The 19288-nt window shown below is 38.4% G+C and overlaps 1 protein-coding gene across 16 annotated transcripts in view; it reads right to left on the minus strand.

Moving 5' to 3' along the window:
• Positions 1–19288, minus strand: part of MTA3 (metastasis associated 1 family member 3) — a 186983-nt gene that overhangs the window by 10965 nt on the left and 156730 nt on the right. For 9 of the 16 annotated variants that reach the window (XM_023619162.2, XM_005600290.4, XM_023619158.2 and 6 more), the window contains 5 exons: positions 15791–15915; positions 12476–12627; positions 11383–11605; positions 3753–3839; positions 918–1064 (listed from right to left, as the gene is read on the minus strand). In XM_023619162.2, coding sequence (XP_023474930.2) covers positions 918–1064; positions 3753–3839; positions 11383–11605; positions 12476–12627; positions 15791–15915 — 734 coding nt within the window. The remainder of the gene's footprint in view (positions 1–917; positions 1065–3752; positions 3840–11382; positions 11606–12475; positions 12628–15790; positions 15916–19288) is intronic. The other 7 variants (XM_070236413.1, XM_070236412.1, XM_023619159.2 and 4 more) reach the window with 1 other exon arrangement.

A 19288-nucleotide genomic window follows, 5' to 3' on the forward strand; every position in this document is an offset into this window, starting at 1 on the left:
ATTTTTTTTTCATTTTGACATCACTATGACCGTCAAAACTCATGGTGAAGGAAAACCACCATGGGAAATTATTACTAGAAGGTCTATTCCACATCCTTGCTCTAGATAAATAATTTGCTGTCACTGAAGGAGTTTAGAGTTCCATAAGACATGAAAAGCCTGGAGAGAGTTTTATTCATAAATAATGCCAACATTTAAACAATCAAGATAGCTTCAAACTCCAGGACTATTGAAACGAACAATTTTTACTGCCTGGATAATTTATTATGCTTGTGTTTATAGTCCAAATGGGAAGATAATTCCATTCCACCTGAAGAGTCATTATTGGCCAGCCCAAGAGAAGTACTTTGGATAAGAGGTGGTATCTCTCAGTTTTTCTGTTTCAAACAAATTATTATTTCTGTATTTAGGACATCACCCAGGCAATTCCTTTCATGACTGGTAGCACTCTTGAGCAATTAGAAAAATGTATCAAGTGAAAGAAGTAGGGGACAAATGCCAAATTCAAAATGATCCACAGAACACTGAAGAACCCCCAGAGAGCACTGCTGTCTCAGACATAAGGCAAAATAATCCCTTCTGCTCAAGAAAACATAAATGAGCAGTGAGTGTGCATCACAGCAAGAACATTATCACCCAGCAGAGGCAACCTGCTAAATACAGACTTCATCTCCAAACAAGCCTCCTAATGGGAAATGCGAGCAAAAGATCCCTCTTGAAGAGATGGGGAAATAACACTTGGCATAATGTCTTCAGTGTGGCACATGGCAGCCTTCCCTCTTATCCCCCTTACCACACATTTAGTTCAACCTATTTGTTACACATTCTTGGACTTGGCAGATGACACGATGGAGCATGCAAGGGCACAGGGGCCCCGGCCTATCAGAACAGGCCCTGGAATTGCTGGGCTTACATACCATCCAGGCCATTGTGATGACTGTAGTTTCTTTTCCCCAAAATGCTCAGAGACGTGTGATTCGGGGTGGTTAGCATCCGCTTGGTAGTTGGGGTTTGCAGGCTTGGTGTAGATCGAATTACGTTAGGTTTCTTCGAAGGATGGATTTCTGATGGGGGGAGAAAAGGTTTCTCAACTCAGAACATGGTATTAAAACTCTGTGTGCACTTACACTGGCTAATAGGCACACATCTTATTTCTTAATGAGCTGAGAGCCAGTTCCTTAGGAGCCAGCCTGTTTTCCCAAGGACTTGCATAATGAATCAGCTTCAAGTGCTGTTACCATGGCTTTACTTATCAAAAGTGAGCTGGTTCTTCCCCTGCTAGCTAGACCTCTGAGCTTTATGCTGTGAGTACAAGGGGAAAGAAAACAAAAAACAAACCAAACACTACAGAAGGTCACTTAAACACGAGATTTACTAAGGGAATAAGGCATCTGACTCTTCAAGGTGTTAGAAATCCAAAGGTTATCTGGAAAGGAGCCTTAGAGAAAAGTACCTCTGTGCTCTAGCAAACCAGGAACTTAGCATGCAGCATGTCTGGTGTGTGAGAGCTTTCTGAAAAAGAGGATTTCTCCTCTGGCTCTGCAACCAAGGTCTAAGACCAGGGTCTGTCACTCCCAGCCTAGAACATTTTGATATAGACGAAATCTGACACCAAACTCCAAGGACTAGAGTCAAGAGGTAGCAGAAGAAATGCTTTGACAGAGGCTGTATCACAAAACTCTAATGTGCATGTGGTATATGCGTGTTTATGTGACTTATGTTGTTGTCAGCCTCAAAGCCCAGAACCACTTGCACTTTTTTGGATAAAGCAGATGGACAGAAATTGCAATACCGTAGGAAGTGGATTTATGGACCTCAGTCTGCTACTAATACTGGGCAACCTCTTCTCCAAAGCTAAACCTGCTCACTGATTTTCAGTCATCCGCCAGTGTGCCAGCTATGCTCAAGCCACCCTGTTTTCTCAGGTGAGGTCCAGGATATCAGCCTCATTTACTGAAATTTAAAAAGAGCCATTAGGATGGTTAGAATTACTACGTCTTGGTCTGGTCAAAATCCTACACTTGCCAAATTTTAGAAACGGATCAGGTACTAACCAAAATATACTGCTGACTGTCTTTCAACATGGCCTTGAAGGTCTGCCAACCTCATTTTTCATTACAACCCCCACAATCTACGCCCCATCCAGACCAGGCAACCTGCATTCCCTGACCTTTTCAGGTCCTTGGACTCTTTGAAGACTTTGTTTATCTGGTTCTCTTGGCCTCATAAGGGAAAAAATATTGTTTTCCTATCTATGCAAACCCTACATATCTTTCAAGGCTGAGCTCAAAATATTGCTTTCTTCATTTAGGCTGTCCTACCATGCATTAGAAATAACTACTCCTTCCTTCAAGTGCCCAATGCATATTACCTGTAATTCCTTTAGAGAATCTAACCCTTTGTTTAACTGTCCTAACCTGCTTTCACCACTAAACTAAGATTTTTGAGGGCAAGGTCTTATTCATCTTGGGGTTCCCTAAGCCACTTAGTATAGTGTCTTGTTACATAGTGAATACTCAGAAATATGTTACGTAGGGATGGAGTTCAGCTAGCAAGGACAGCAGAGCTCTGGGCTTATCTGGAAGGGAGGGAGGCCAATTTGCCCACAAGAGGAATACACAATTACCCATGGAAAGGCTGACTAATAGGCCATGTTATATTCTGTTTTTTAATTCAGAAGCTTTCCCTTGCAGGTGGGAAGGGGCTTCTAGGATTAGGTCCTGCAAGAGTACATAGATAACAGACTTCAGGGACTTGACCACCATGACCTAGGTCATGCCTGTGATGACCATGTGATATTTTCAGAGGATATCAAAGCAACTCTTTAGCCCGTGAGCAATAAAACAAGAAATAAGGCGGCAGAGTAACATCAAAGAGGGAGCTGTGGGCTTCTGACTCCCAGCTTGCTCTGATGAGGACCAGATAATATATCAAGTTCAAGGCTACACTTTGATTTTTAAAAGACTGGATGTCTAAAGTCTGAAAGCTTCACAACTATAAATTTTTCTGACAGAGCAATAAGGTTCAATGCAACTCTGAGTATGTATTTCACTTTTACTGAGAAAATGAAAAAGCAAGAATATTAGAAGCACAAAAATATACCATTATAGCATCTAGGTATATTAGAACCATTATTTGTAAGTTATTTACCTTAAAACGTCACAAAAATAAAAAAGAGGTCATTGCCTAATTTTTTTAATACTAAATTGTGATATTTCAACACGTAAATGGAACCATCATCTTTAGCAACTTCCAGGAAGCAATACGAATGCTCGCCTTTCAGAGTGACCTTAATTGGCATATCAAAACTAAAATTTTTTTAAAAAGGTAATCAGTTTATCTCATTTTTTTAAAAAAAAGAAAGTAAATAAACCAATCCTTCTCTATTTTAGGGAAGAGGTGAGGTGCGTTAGAAATAGTGAAAGTATCTAAATCAAAATATTAAGAATATTCATCCTCTAATAATTTAGTGATTATTTTTCTTTTTGCTTAATATGTATTTATCTCCATAAATATACATTTTTATTCAATGATTTTTTTGAGAAAAGTAAACATACTCATAACTCTGGATGTTGTGTGTTTGGTCATAAAAATAAAAGTTTCTAAAACAAAATAAGTTGGCTATACATATGAAGGTGTCCAATTTCAGCTATTTTAAAGGGTTGAATTTAGTTTAGGTATGTCAACTTAGAATAGCCAAATAAGATACAGAAATTGTTCTTTGAGATTTTCGTCTATTAGAAAATACCCACCTAAATACCCAATGATACATGCCAAAGGTTTCCTAGTGCTTTTGCTTTTCAGTGGACTTCCAGATAGTTCGGCATGTCTGTCTGCATCTGAGGAGAGAAAGAAACATGGAGACAACCAATGAGGCTGATTTCTCTACCTATGCTACACACACCGCAGAAACAAAAGGTGCGAGGGGGGAACAGCACAGAATGTCTGCCAGAGCCCTGCATGATTTCCCTTGGAGTCTGGGAAAACCACCTGCCTGGAGAACACTCACTTTAAAGTCCCGTATGAGAGTAGCTAACACACCCACGCTTGCTTTCTGCGTGTGCCCATCTGAAAAGCGGTGGAAATATGCTTCTTTTCCAGCCATGGCATTTCTACATTAAAGTAGAAAAGTTTCCACAAAGTGTGAGGCAGAATCAATCCTAACGTACGATCTGGCACGGACACAAAAGATGACAGCTGACAAAGGCAACACACTTCATCTAGGCGCAGTGGGTCTCCACTGAGAAGTCCTGATCTATCCTGGTGTACTCAATTCTGTTAGATGGGAGCCTCACAAGGGTAAAAATGGGCCATCTGGTTTTATCACTGGTTTTCCATTCTTCATATCCCACTATGATGTCACTAGTGCTGAGATTGAAAAGGTTATCTATATACATAGTATTTCATCTAACAGAATTAGTAAGATACTGTGAGGATGGATATTGGTTCATGAAAGTTCATATCACACTCCTCATACTCCACCATAAGACATTTCAGACAGAGAAAAATAAAGCCTACAAAACAAACGCTCTCTGCATTTTAATTCGCTGTCATTAGAACGGAAGAGTAGATGTGAAACATGCCACCTCTCACACCAAAGAGCCAAGTTATAAAAATAGAGTTCGAAGAGACAAAAATGTGGATTGAAATGTTTTTTAAATTTGCAGATATTGTCATAAAGCTTAACAGAGTAGCTTTAGCAGATATCATTCTACTATTTATGCCTTTTTCCCACCTTCAAATATTTGACAAAAATGTCCCACAGGCTTTCTGATTCTATGGGAGAATTTGTTCTTTCACAGGCTGAGGCCACATTTCTAGGCATACATCCATGAAATTTCCTTTGACATCCATAGGCATTCTCTGAACTATTAGTGTTAAAATGTACAATTCAATCTGAAATCTCAAATAACTTTAAATTAAAAATTAACTTATTCATAGGCTCTAGCCCTTTTACCAAGAAAACTCTCTTCTAATAACTATTAAACAGAAAAAGGTGGGAAAACAGCATTTAAAAAATATATTAAAATAGACAAAACACATACTTCAGAGAGCCTCGAGTAATGGGAATCCGAATATGTATCCCAAGCACTGGCTAATTATTACGCAACCATTGACAACTATAAATGACCCAATTGCTTTTCCTCCTATTCAGCTGATTTCTTTTAGGGGAAAAAATTACTAAGCAATGAAGCTTTTCACCTATTGTTGCATAATAGTGAAGATACAGGCGGTAATATAATAAGCATATTTTGGAGGTGTAATCTAAATAAACATTAAAAGACAGCCCAATCCTTGCAAGGAACAACACCCGTCAAATCACTGTGAGTTAATACTAAATAATTCCTTCCTAATATCACTAATTCACCTAAAATTCAAGTTCTATTTGGGATGAGAACAAGAGAAAATTTTCTCTTTTCTATTAACAAAGCTTGAACATATCACCTTGGTTATTTCCTCAATATTTTGGACAAAGGCAATTGCTGTATTACTAGTAATACGATTAATTTTCCTCTTTATTCCAGTCGATAAAGCCCAAAGGAAAACTGCCAATGTGCCTGCAATTGAGGGACTGCCATATAACCATCACCTTGACAGGAATCAAGAAATCCAGCAAAAAGGTTACCAACACAATACCCGAAGATATTTCATTTTAAACTACACTACTCTGCTTTTAATTTCTCATTAAGTCAGTAGGATTAATTATGTGATGTTCCAAGTGACAATTTACAGAGCACCTGAGTAGGAGATCAAAGCTCTTTATAAGGATCCATATTTCACTTAGCCTCATTATAAAGAAAGTAGTTGGTGGCACGAATTATCAGTCTTAAACATGAAAAAATTAGGATGAAAGGTGTTAAGATTACCTAGTCACTGTTTAATGTAAAAATTGCAGCCATTCAGTGATATCCACTGAATATAAATGGGAGATACATTCTGCCCTGAGGGAATGATCATAAACATAGGATTATCAGGTCCACACTTGAGTTGGTTAAAAGGAATCTTTGTCTGCACTCAAGACCAGGCCAGTAGGGTCACTTGTCAGTCATTCCCACTGCCAAATTATTCACCTAACTCTATTTAAATAGCGATGATTCATTAATATGCATTAAAAGTGCACAGATAAAGAAAGGAACCTGAGAAACGCCTCAAGAACCCAGAAGGCATCAGAATATGCCCAGAGAGAGACTGTCTGCATGCCACTCAAGTCACCCAGCTGAGCAAAAGGCACATTTGTTTGGTTTTCTAGAGGATGATTTACACCTCCTTGAGGTCAACCTGGAAAAAGTTACTTCTATTGCAATGCACGGCCATTTTTCTAAAACGTTTTGGAAATATTAGCAGGGGAAACAAAATTTAAAAACTGAAAAAAGTACACACTGAATTAAAATTCACAAAAACATCTCACACGGGCTTTGAGGATTGCTTTCGAAATAAAACCATCTGTAGAATTTTCTTATAGCAATTGTAAAGGCATTTCTAAGCAAGACACAAAACCCAGGTGCTATAAAAAATTGATAAATTCAATCACATTTGAAAAAACCCTACTTGGCAAATACATAATAAACAGAGTCAAAGACAACGGGCAAAATATTTGCATCATGTATTCACAGATTGAGAACTTCCTTAAAATATAAAAAGTTCCCACAAGTCAATAAGACTTCTAACAGAAAACAAGCCAGGGGCAAAAACAGTTCACAGAAAAGGAAAGACAAATGGTTTTCAAATATATGCAAAGATTTCTATCTCATTCAAAATGAGAAATGCAAGCTAATATAACTTACATGTCACCTGTCAACTAGTCACAGGTTTCAAAGATGGATAACACTGCTGGCAAGATTCTAGAGAAATTGGCCTTCTCTAGACATTGTGGGTGGGAGTGTAAATCATAGTTTTTCTGACGGCAACTGAGTAGTGAGTATCAAAATTCAAAATGCACGTTTCTTGACCCAGATGTTTTATTTTTAGGGATCTATCCCATAAGCCACATGCACATTTCACACATCAGTATGAAATGATGTCTGAATAAGGATATTTACAATAGAAAATGATTAAACAACCTAAAACTGAGAACTGGTTAAAGTACAAAATAATTATGCAGTTGATAAAAAAGAAGGTAGCTCTCAAGGTACTGGTATGGAATGGCCTCCAAGATATCTTAAGTAAAAAAGCAAGGTACAGAACAATGACTGTAGACTAACATCGTACAAAAACAAAAAGAATACACCTACTTAGGCTGTTATAGATACAAAGCGACTCTCTGGATACTTTAGACGCTGATGACAATGGTTACCTCTGAAGAGGGTAGAAATGAGAGTGGAGATAAGATTTGTAACCACTTTTGTACCTTTAGAAGAATTTAAAGTATCTGTTCAAAAGCAAATTTTTATTAAACTCTCTAACAAAAATAAACCAGAACTGTTGTCTCCTAATGTTAGAGCTTAGTATTCACATTTATACAATTACTAAAACTAACCTTTGCTGAGAAATCCCTAGAAAAACTCATAAAATACATATTTCTTAAGAATACAGGGCCTCGGGATAATTCTGAAGTTGAATTAGCATCTTCAAACAGAAAAAATGGCTCCAGGTGCCTCTGGAAGAACTTCATACTGGGGAATGGCACTGTCATTCAAGTCTGGTGTGTTATCAACTCAGAAACCACCTAATTACCTACCAAGGTGTCAGATAAGTCATTTTGATCCACTTCTCTAGGCACTTGAGCTTCATCTATGGAATGCTGCTAATATATCTACTTCTACGTAACTTCATTTCTGAGGATCCTGAATCTTAAATAGTAATCCTGTGCTCATCAGGTGTCGGGTGTTTACAGATCTTTGACGAAGTCATCGGGTAACACAGAGGTAATGTCTGATGGCAGTAACAAAGGAGGAACATCATTATCACATCTGGCTTTTTTACTGAGGGAGGGATGGAGAAGAGACAAGCTGTCTGAAACTTGATGCTGCATTTAAACCATGTTGTCTGCAAATCTTGTTAAGGACATGGTAGTATGCAATGTTTGGTTTTTGGTTTACCAATCCATTTTTAATAAGCACTATCTATATGGTAGAATGGGCTCAGGCATTCTACTAATGTCAGTAACTTTTTGCAGGGACTTATATATTCACATATAAAGGTATATTATTAAAATAGGTGTTTGGAGAAATTGGTTTTAAAAAATCATTTTCCCTATATATATCTCATCCGTATATATTTTTAAACATGTTTTAGTATATAGTATAATACTATATACTAATTTGCTTGTAAACTACTTTTTTAAATAGGAAATATATTACCATGGTTCAAAACTGAGAAAGTTCAAAAGGATGAACAATGGTAGGTATTCTTCCCACACCTTTTCCTCAGCCTCTTGTTTTCCCTTCCCAAAGATGTTATTACTTCTTGTATTTTCTTTAGGATATTTTATGCACACACAAACAAAAATTACCCTTTTTACTGTACTGCAGTCCTTAATACTGGCTTCTTAATGAAAATAAAGGCCAGGGAGTGGGCTGTAACCAATCAAAAACCATTTCCTCTAAATAAGGATTAACGTGTAAGTCAAGGACTCATGGTCAGGATTATGCTCTCTCCCACCTGAGAGTTTTACCTCCTTAGCTCCCCACTTCCTCCCTCTTCTGTAGTCACCCCATAAACTCTGGCTATGATACCCATTGTGATGGTCCTGCCAAGACCAAAAGCCATGGAAGGAGTCAACTTCTATAGTTCTTAAAAGAGGAAAAGTTTCAAATCCACAGGGAAAACTATCTTCCTTTTCCAATCTTATGAAGAATTATTTTAAAATGCATTAATCGGAGCTGGTGATCCATTAGCATCTTTAGAATTATAAACTTTCGCCTGATCAGAAAGTACATTCATACTGCATACTGCATTCTTGTTTAGGGGGGCCAGATCACTACTGCCTTTGAGAAACCCAGAAAAGCTTACTAAAAAAAATGCACCCATATACTCCCAGTGGACCACAAGACATGGTTGCCTATGGACATCCGGCTATTAACATCTAACCTTTTTGCTAATAAGCCAAGATCAATGGATCTGCTGAAGAGATTCTAACAAGGTACACAGAAAAAGAGAAAAGATAATGTAAGAATCAGTTACATGCCAGGAAGAGATTGTTAGATGCTTGCCTGAAAAAAAATAACCAAGTACAGGGCTGCTGAAATTTTATAATGTTAAATATCAAGGTAAAATTATTTTGAGAATTTGATTCAACTAATAAAGCTAAATACAAATAAAATCTGCTCCTTGACTCTCATCACAACAAATGATTCTGTTCTTTTATTATTATATCTATGTTTGTACAAATAAAATACAGGTAATTTAATCTTGACCCTTTTTTAGCAACATGGCCATTCAACTGAGAAAAATACTAAAGTGAGGTGACAGAAAAATGTGCTTCACTGAAGAAAAGTCAAAATAAAAATTTGCAAATTAATTGAGAAAGGAACAGAAAGAGCCATGGGAAACAGAAGCTTCCTCGGCAGCAAATTTAGTTGGTGATGGTTTTTTCTTTTCCATTCAGAGGAACAAAGACGGTAATGGATCCTGCCCAATTTTAATGGAAGAATTTCATTCATTTTCTTTTTCAAATGCTTTATTCTTCTTCTTAAGAAATTATACATAAAAGTAGATGTTTTAAATCAGCTAAGCAGTTTAAATCAGTTTTGCTGTTGCTAGTGCTGTCGAGTCGATTCCGACTCCTAGCGGCCCTGTGGACAGCAGAGCAGGAGCCTGCTCAGTCTTTTTGCACCATCCTCTCAACTTCCAGTGCTACATCAGACAATGCTCCGCTGCTATTCACAGGGTTTTCAAGGCCAATTTTTTTGGGAAGTGGGTGGCCATGTCCTTCTTCCTAGTCTGTCTTAGTCTGGAAGCTCCACTGAAACCTGTCCACATGGGTGATTCTGCAGGTATTTGAAATACTGGTGGCGTAGCTTTCAGCATCACAGCAACATGCAGCCGCCACAGTATGACAACCGACAGACAGGTGGTGTGGTTCCCTGACCAGGAAACGAACCCAGGAAAAGTGCTAACACAAATCCATGAATTCAGAAATGCTAGCACAAAACCTCAATATAAGCCTAAGTTCTCAAATATACATGAGTCCAATGTAGCTAAATTTCCCCTCCACGGGACTCAGAGATTACTAACGATTTCCATTCCCTTTACAAAGCACTTTTCTTCTTCTCATAAAGCTTTTACCTATAAGTTTTAAAGCCTTTCAACGGTTCAGCTGAAAATTCTCTTCAGAAACACAAAATGTTTTTCAATCATCACTCCTTTAAAAAGGATACCCTCTTTAAATCAAAATGGAACATCCTGTAAGAAACTTCTCATCTCATGGATTTAAAAAAAGCATCTACTGAATGTCTTTAAGATTTCCTATCCGTTAAGCCAGACAGCAAGTTTTCTCATTCTTTAGCAGAAAACTGTTGCATGGCTCTAACATGCTAGCCAGGAATGTGACTACCAGTAGCAAAACTAGATAAAATCAGAGCTGACACACAAATTATGGACACACTCAGGGGTGCATGGTAATAACAGAACAGTCCGCAATTCATGGGTACATATGACCTTTGTTCTAACAAAAAAATGAAACATAAGACTGAATGTGTTGAAAATGAGAGTGATAAAGTTATGTAAATGTTATGTGATAATATATACGATATATGATTATGATACAAAAACTGAAGTGGACAAATAGAACGCTCAACCACAAATTCAGACACTGACTTGTAAAAACTAAACGTGTAATTTCAGAAAATTCACCCAAAAGACTTTAAAATTCACTTATAATTTACTAATCTAATAAACATAGCGTTTGTTATGAAGCACTGTGAATGTCTATAATATTTTACAATAATTGTAAAAGGTTCGTGAGAAAATCAGAGATTTACAAAGACATGCAATTTCTAATTAGTCTAAATTGGCAAATTTTATTCAAATCTAATGAATACATGTAAGACTGCGCTGCATGTCTCCATTATGGAGTTTCATGATAACACCATCCTTAAGGATTATATGGTGGCACTACCTTATAGATATGAGTGCCTCAATAAGGGCTCTTTAGGCAATTCTATCACCAAACCCCACTGGATAGGACCACCTCCCACCAATCTTTTGCTGAGCAATACTCTCTCATAAAGACTGTAGAGGTTTCAATGTTTTTTCCCCAGGTTGGCATGATACAAATGGCAGCAGACAAAAACAATGTTAAAAAAATAAACCAAATAAAAGGCTGTACACAAGAACTTATGTTTATTGCAAACAAAAAACAAACAAAAAAAAGAGAGTGAGGGAAGTGAGAAAATGATCAGAGGCACAACATATAGGGTTAAGAATTTAAAAGCATCTTACATTCTGCCCTAATGGCAGCATAATTAATAGGAACAAACGGCCGTCTTGCTGCCTGCCGCAGCCGGAGGGTATTTTTGCAGACCTGACGAGCAAATTTTGTGAAATATGTAGTGTGAAGGAAGAAAGCTTGGCGGGTCTTCACTGCAGACTTCGGGCTCCCAGTATTTCGGACCGGCATCCCCTGCATGGCCTGGCGAGACATGTGACTTCTAACACGGGGGTCCTGCAAATTCAGACACCAACATACACGTAAAGAATAGAACTTACCAAAGTACAACACTACTTGCATCATGCTTAAAGAAAAATGTTATTTTTACGTCTTCCACTGAGGCATCTATAACTTAATACACTATCCCCAAAAGAGAGAATTAAAAAGTGTTCACTTTGGGGAAGGAGATGGGGAACAGAGACGAAAACTGGGTGGGGCTAGGTATGTGTGTGATCCTATACTTTTGTTTTTAAATTGACCTTAACAATCCAAAATCACATTCAAAATAGTAAAAAATTGTCAAGGGGTTAGATTATTAAAAAAAATAAAAATGTTGAAGGAATACTCAGATCCTGTTAGCACTCAAAAGGAATAGTCTCCCTCTGGTAGACACAGGTTTTTGATATCTGCAGTCTGTGAGAATTTTACCAAAATCGTATTTCAACTGTTGTTCACCCCAAGATTGAGTCCACACCTTCCTGGCCTTCCTATGACAGCCCAGGGGCAGAAAAAATGTTCAATTTCTATTAGCTTTAGGTAATAAGACACATTTTCAACAGTATCTAAAGGTTGCAAACTGTTTTTTAAAAAAGCAATTAAAACATTTAATTTGTAAGCTCTCTATTTACACTAACATCTCCCACACACATTGTTCTTCTTTTGTCTGAGTAATCTCATAAAACCAATGTTTTGAATATCTAAAAAAATCTGATTTGTCCCTGCCCCTCTCTCCACATCTACCCTAAAAACTCTGGTGCTATGTTTAGCTATAAAAATAGCTGTTTGTTTTTCAATTATCCTATACTGTACTTCTGTTTCCAAGGAGAGATTCAGCCATTGAAAACATGACATTTCTCAACACTAAAAAGCCTACTGCTCATGTACCTCTGCAGCTGGGTTGGGAGATAACTTCTCCTCCTCTGACTGAGTGGGCATCTTCAGGCCTCCATATTTTTTCCAATAGAGCCAACAGGTTGCACACAATCTACATTGCATGTTAGGTGGGCCCCAAGAATACCACTGATGAGACTGTGTAGCTAAAGATGGAGGAAAAACAGAAAACAAAAACAAAGAATGCCAGATAATTTGTAACAGCAATAAACAAAAAATCAAAATATTTCAAAAATATTCCAAAGCCATCTTCAGTTTACAACGTTATCTATCTTTCCCCAGTTTACCAGCCAAACATTAAAGTCTAGTATATGCATATATTTTCTGACACTCAGAATTCATTAAACCATCTATTTCTATATCCACATCAAGTGCCTGTGGCTCTTACTAAGAGAGGCTATTATGTGAAGGATCCCATATTACACGTTGTGCTGCGGAGGGAGTTTCTGTTAATTAAAAATATCCCCTATTGTGTACATTTCTGGAAATAAGTTATCAGAAAGGTATTATTAGTGTATTTAAAGTCTAAATCCAGGTTTCCAAACCTACGGTTCAGAAGCTACCTCAGGGTTTAAGGTGCTCAGCGGGGCCCCATTAACAAAGGCAGGAATCTGACAGAAACAGGCATCTGTTTTCCATTCTTTTATTTTAATCAATAGACAAAATAATTATTTTACTATTTCTCCCTTTAAGAACAGAATCCCTTCCAAGACTGTAAGTCTACATCGAGTGAGCATGTGCGCCCGAGATCACAGCATGTTTAAGACCTAATAACTCAGGGGCTCCCCCGTGGCCCAGTGGTTAAGTGTGCGTACTCGGCTTCAGCGGCCCCAGGTTTTGCCGGTTCAGATCCTGGGTGCGGACATGGTACCGCTCCTCAGGCCATGCTGAGGCGGCGTCCAAAATGCCACAACTAGAAGGACCCACAACTAAAACTACACAACTATGTACCGGGGGGGGGGGGAGGGGAGTTTAGGGAGAAAAAGGAAAAATAAAATCTTAAAAAAAAAAAACCTACTAACTCAGTTGATTTATCACTTAGCTAACTAAATACTGCAAGTCTGTGTTGGTTCTGTTCTGCAGTCTGAATTACTGCCATATAACATTTAAAGTATTCCCACAATGGATCTGAAATTTAAGATAGAAAACACTGACGCTGAAACATTAAGTTAATGAGGTATATAGAAATTATTATAATTCTGTAAGTTTGCCTTGGAATATTCTTCCTCTGATCTCTAAGTTACCTTCATCAGGTCAAAATGATCAAACAGCACATCAAGGCACCAACAAACACTTCACAAACCAATGTGAAAAAGAGAAAATATAGTGACCATTACAGTCAAACTGCCTCTTGGTTTATTGAGAATAATACTGTGCACACATTATGGATTACTTTTGGAGGACACATTGCAAATAGCAGTCTAAAAACCTTTCCTCTTATAATTTAAAAACAATAAAATAAGTCAAGTTGATTCTTTTGAAACATAAATTTTAAGAATCCTAAATGTTAGGCATGGATCTATTTTGGATTCTGAATATAAAATTTTACTCATATTTAAAATACACATTTTCCCCAAACTAATCATGACATGTCATCTTAATATCTGTCAGCAAATGCCTTTCTCTTTACATAATTAACTCAAATTCAAATAAAACATGACAAATAGAAAACACCAAATTCTATCTATAAACATAAATTGTGTATATTAAGATACATTTCATGACAGATTATTTAATACAGGCTCTAAAATAAATATTATGAAATTAAAATTGCTTATTTGTGATGCACACATAAAAACGACAGAATCATTATTTAAAGGGATATATGAGACTACATAGGAGTGTGAAATTTCAGGGTTTGTGAGTCAAAACCAAGACAGATTAAGTCATCACCATTTGTCTGCAGTATTCTTTTTATTTTCATGTGAATATAAATCAACTTCAAAATCTAAGAATTCCCAATTCAAAGACATTTATGATGCAATCCATGTAAAATTTTGACCAAAAGAATCTGATTTCCACAAATTGTTTCCCTTTGTGCTTCCCATGATGCAGAAAATGCTTAGACATGTACTATTTCTGTGAAGTCAACAATTGTCTGGCTCACACCCCTTCCTTGGTTTCAGGAAAGATAATTATATGATTTGGTTTTAAAAGCCTTTTCAAATGCTGACGCTTGGTGTGGAGTATGGAGAAGAGCCATGGATGTCCCTTATTCCCCTGTTCTTAGGGCAGGAGGCTACATCTAACCCCCAAAGAGCTGGTGAGGGACAAAAACTGGGCCCCAAGTAGACTTTTTTTTTGAGGAAGATTAGCCCTGTGCTAACTACTGCCTATCTTCCTCTTTTTGCTGAGGAAGACTAGCCCTGAGCTAATATCCATGCCCATCTTCCTCTACTTTATACGTGGGACACCTACCACAGCATGGCTTTTGCCAAATGGTGCTACGTCCGCACCCAGGATCCGAACCGGTGAACCCCGGGCCGCCGAGAAGCGAACGTGCGAACTTAACCGCTGTGCCACGGGGCAGGCCCCAAGGAAACTTTTAATAAATATTAGTTTCCTCCCCTCTCCCACTCCAAGCCTCTTTGACTGGATTGGAAGGAAACACAGATGATACTGTCACCAACGCCCTCATTTAGAGATTATACAGTTGTTTGAGATTTTAAATAAATATAAAAAGTGTGTCAACTGCCTAACAGTTCATCTCACTAACCCAATTTAATATCCAGGACAAATGTAATATAATACTGCTGGTGTCTGATTGATAGGTTTTGACACGGATAAATGCTGATAAATACACTGGGGCCCTGAGGCCAAAAGCAAATACAGAACAGCATCTCCCAAACCAGCGCTCTGAGGAAACCTGGTCTGAGGACTACAAATAGCAGTCCATCCACACACAGGTCCTTCCTATGGAATTATCTGGAGCCTTTAACTTGTCACAGTGTACCGAGAAACTCCAAAGGGGGACTTGGTATATTTTGTGGGACCACGGTTTGCACAAAGCTAGCAACAACTCTGAACACAGCTTAGCAAACAATGCTGTGGAATACTTAACACACACAGGACTCCACAGAAGCAAACCAAAGAAACCCAATGCCTAGATTTAGCGTCCAGGCAGAAGGGAAGGATGGGCACCTATCCACTCTGAGGCTACGTTATTCAGCCCTCTGCGCAGTACTGACCTTGTGCACCCTCGAGAAAGCTACTCAACACTTCCCATCCCATAGTGCCAGCCTGGTTCCTTGCACTTCACCCAAGACACACCTCAAGGAAGAAAGTAAAGCTCTGCTGGAGAAAACTTACCATAGCAGCTCTCACAGGCTCGCCCTAAGAGAGGATTCTGTGGCTGGAATGTGGTCCCCACAGCTCCATTCACAGCACCAGGTTTGCCATTGCTGGTGGATATTTGGTTGGGATTTGGTTTGCTGCTTTCAATGAAATACAAAGTGAGGTGATAAAAATGACTTGTATAACAAGGCAAAAGGCTCTACATCTTGTTACTGATTTATCGTAACTACACAAAAATAAACATTTCAATGTTGGGTGAAGAAGAAATAAAGTGGTAAAAGTAAGGTGTTAAAATGAACCCAAACCATTCACCTTTACAAAACAAGGCTATGTGAAAACCAATCTCTTGCGCCTGATGCTCACAAAGTAAGTACAGCAGTATCTCTCCTCCACACAAATACAATTTCCTTAGGATACCTTCTGATGCTTTTGAAAGACATAAGTTGTTAAGTTTTATCGCTTATCATAGATTCTCCTGAAAAAATAAAATAACTTTTGGATCAAATAAATTAAGCCAAGGGCAGTGTGCTGTACTGAGAGAAACCACCATCCCATTCCTGCTGCTGCTGTGAGAGCTGCTGACTCGACACACCAGCTCTCACAGGACCTGCACAAAAGCCACGTGCTCCACAGAGACACTGCAGACGTCAACAGGGCACAGCTCCAGAGGCCAGTCAGCACCCCAGGAGATTCAGACCACTCGTGATAATAATTTCTATTACCTTTGAATTTTTATGAGCAAGATAACATAGCATTCGAAATTAGAAAAACCAATAAACGTACCTTGAGGTTTTTCTCTTTAAGAAAAAAATTTTTAGGAGGAGGTAAAAAGTGACATTTATCAGAATTCTATAGGCAAATTTCCCAGAGGCCATAATTCCTCAGAAACATGTAGCCCAGATTATCTTGATACTTCCTGTGCAAACACGGCTAGCTCTTCCCTATTTAGGGTAGGCTAACTCCCCTGCTTATAAGCCATGCCCAAGAATACTGCACAGGTGGACAAAGAATATCCTCAATAAACTCATAATTCATTTAACATACATTTATCCGGTGCCTAGTAAATAAAAGTGCCTGACATCAAGGAGCTTTCATTCTAGAGAAGATTTCATGCTACTTGCCAGACAGAAAATAAGCAAAATAAATTAGCAAATTATTTGTTAGAAATGAATGCTGGGTGACTAAACGCAGACTACACCTTCCCATGGCTACTGAAGTAATGAGAGTTCACAACTATCAAGACACTTGGAGTTTCAATACAGAGTAGGCCCACGAACTTCTCATTTGCTGTTTCTCGTTCCCACAATTCCATTTCCCAGTGAAAGCCTAATTAAACTTGGCCTGACGGCAAACTAAAATTTCCTTCAGGCATTATTACTCTAACTCTTAGGTGACACCCCACCACCATCCCAGAAGAAACCATTTAACCTCTGTGTGCACTGAGGTCCCTATTCTATAAACAAGGCTATTATTTACACTTCTAACCTGTGCCAGCAATGTATTTTGAAGACAAATTGGTTTTGAAAACACATTTTAAACCAGACAGAATATATTTCTCTTCTTATAGTTTTCAGTTGAAAACATACAAAATGAAGAAGTGATTTAGAATGACTACGATTTTCCAAGGGTATGTAATAACATTTCTGATCTTTAAAAATCTACCATATATAGACAGAAATGACAGCCCCTTGGAATCAGATGACCGATAATGTCAGCAGGTTTCTCCAGAATATGAAAATTTCTGACATTTAACCCACAGCTAAATATGTGTTGAAAAAGAGCTAATACAAATTTACAGTTGAGCTGCCTGAAAAAAGGACAGTAAACACAACTTTAGTTAGTTGTCCAACTGAATCTAGACTGTTACATGATTGAATAAACCACTAACATTATAATAATCACAAAAGGAAAATAAATGTGCAAAGACCGAATATAGATATGTGACTCACTTAAAACATATTTTGCAAAACCAAGTACCTACAGATTCATTCTCGGGGGACAAATGATTAATATCAATGTGACCATTTGAATAAACTTTTACTGTAAGACAAACATACAAAAAAAACTTTTTAAAGCTGCATTATGCGAAACTGCCCTTCCTTTATCTAACGCCCAAAACTTCCCCCTCATCTGTGCTCCAGTCTCCATACCTCCTGCCCTCTTGAGAACTTTGTACACTTGATTCTATTTCCTGGATGCTTCTTGTCACCATGTAAACACATTTCTCCTATTTAAAAACCCTCCCATTACTCTATCCCAACCCACCCCTCAAAGCCAAGCACTCTCTCTGGACTGTCTTTCCCAGCCACTTTTCTTGAGAGATGCCAGTCTTTACTGTGTGCAGTTCCCTGGCTCAAATGCAGCTCTCACCCTACATTAAAGGCCACCAATGACGTCTATGGTGTTATACTCCTTGGCTATTTTTCATCAGCATTTGACACTGTTAATCTATTTCTCTCCTTGAAACGCACTCCTCTCTCAGCTTTTGTGATAATGCACTCACCTCGCTATCCTTCTTCAGCTATCATACTCTGTCTGATATATAAAACACTGGATTTCCTCATGCTTGGTCCAAGGCCCTGTTTTCTTACGGCTCTAAGAAATCTCATCCATGGTTTCAAACATAATAGTACATGCTAATGAAGCTCAAATTTGTATCTCTAGCCCAGAACTTTTCCCTGAGTTTAAGACCAATATATCCAACAGCATAATCAACACCTCTTTTTGGATAGAGCAAACTCAAAATGACCTAACCTGGTTCTCTGCCACAGTTTCTTAGCTTGGTGAATAGCACAACAATCCATCTAGCTGTGCTAGACAGAAACCTGGGACTCAACCTTGAAATCTCCCCTCTACCCCTCCATAAAAGTCAACCACCTCCAAGCAGTGCACCATTTCCAGGGCCACAACTCTAGGTTAAGCTACATCATTCTTTCTCTCCAAAAACTTTGTAATTGGTCTCCTTACATCCACTCTCAGCTCCCCTTCCCCAAACCACTTTCCAAAACATAGTCAGTGATCTTAAAGTACAAATTTGATCATGATACTTCCTTGTTTAAAATCCATTTCCACTGTTCATCAGATGGGTAAATTCCTGGCCCTTGCCTACCACACCAGTCTCCCATGGCTCACACACTCTCTTCACATCAGCCACATTGCCTTTCTCTCAGCCTCTTATCTATGTTCTGCCCCTTCCCATCTCAGGATCCCATTGGCCTGGAAAGCCTCCATAACCTGGTTAATTCCTTCTCCTCCTCCTCTACAGTTCACTCAAAGTTACTTCCACAAGGAATCTTTCCTAATCATGTCGACTTTGTCTGGTCCCCCCATATAAATTCTCATAAAACGTCTTCTCCATCACAGTACTCATCACACTAGGCGACTAGCTGCTTAGTGTCTGTCTTCCCCACACTGGAATGCACACTCCAGAAGACAGCCTGTCTTCTCAACCTTTCTACTCTAGCATTGAACAGAGTGTTTTGCATACGAGAGACTGCCAGGCTCAAGAGAGGA

The sequence above is a fragment of the Equus caballus genome, chromosome 15, assembly GCF_041296265.1.
Source record: "Equus caballus isolate H_3958 breed thoroughbred chromosome 15, TB-T2T, whole genome shotgun sequence".
In the NCBI taxonomy this organism is placed as follows: domain Eukaryota; kingdom Metazoa; phylum Chordata; class Mammalia; order Perissodactyla; family Equidae; genus Equus; species Equus caballus.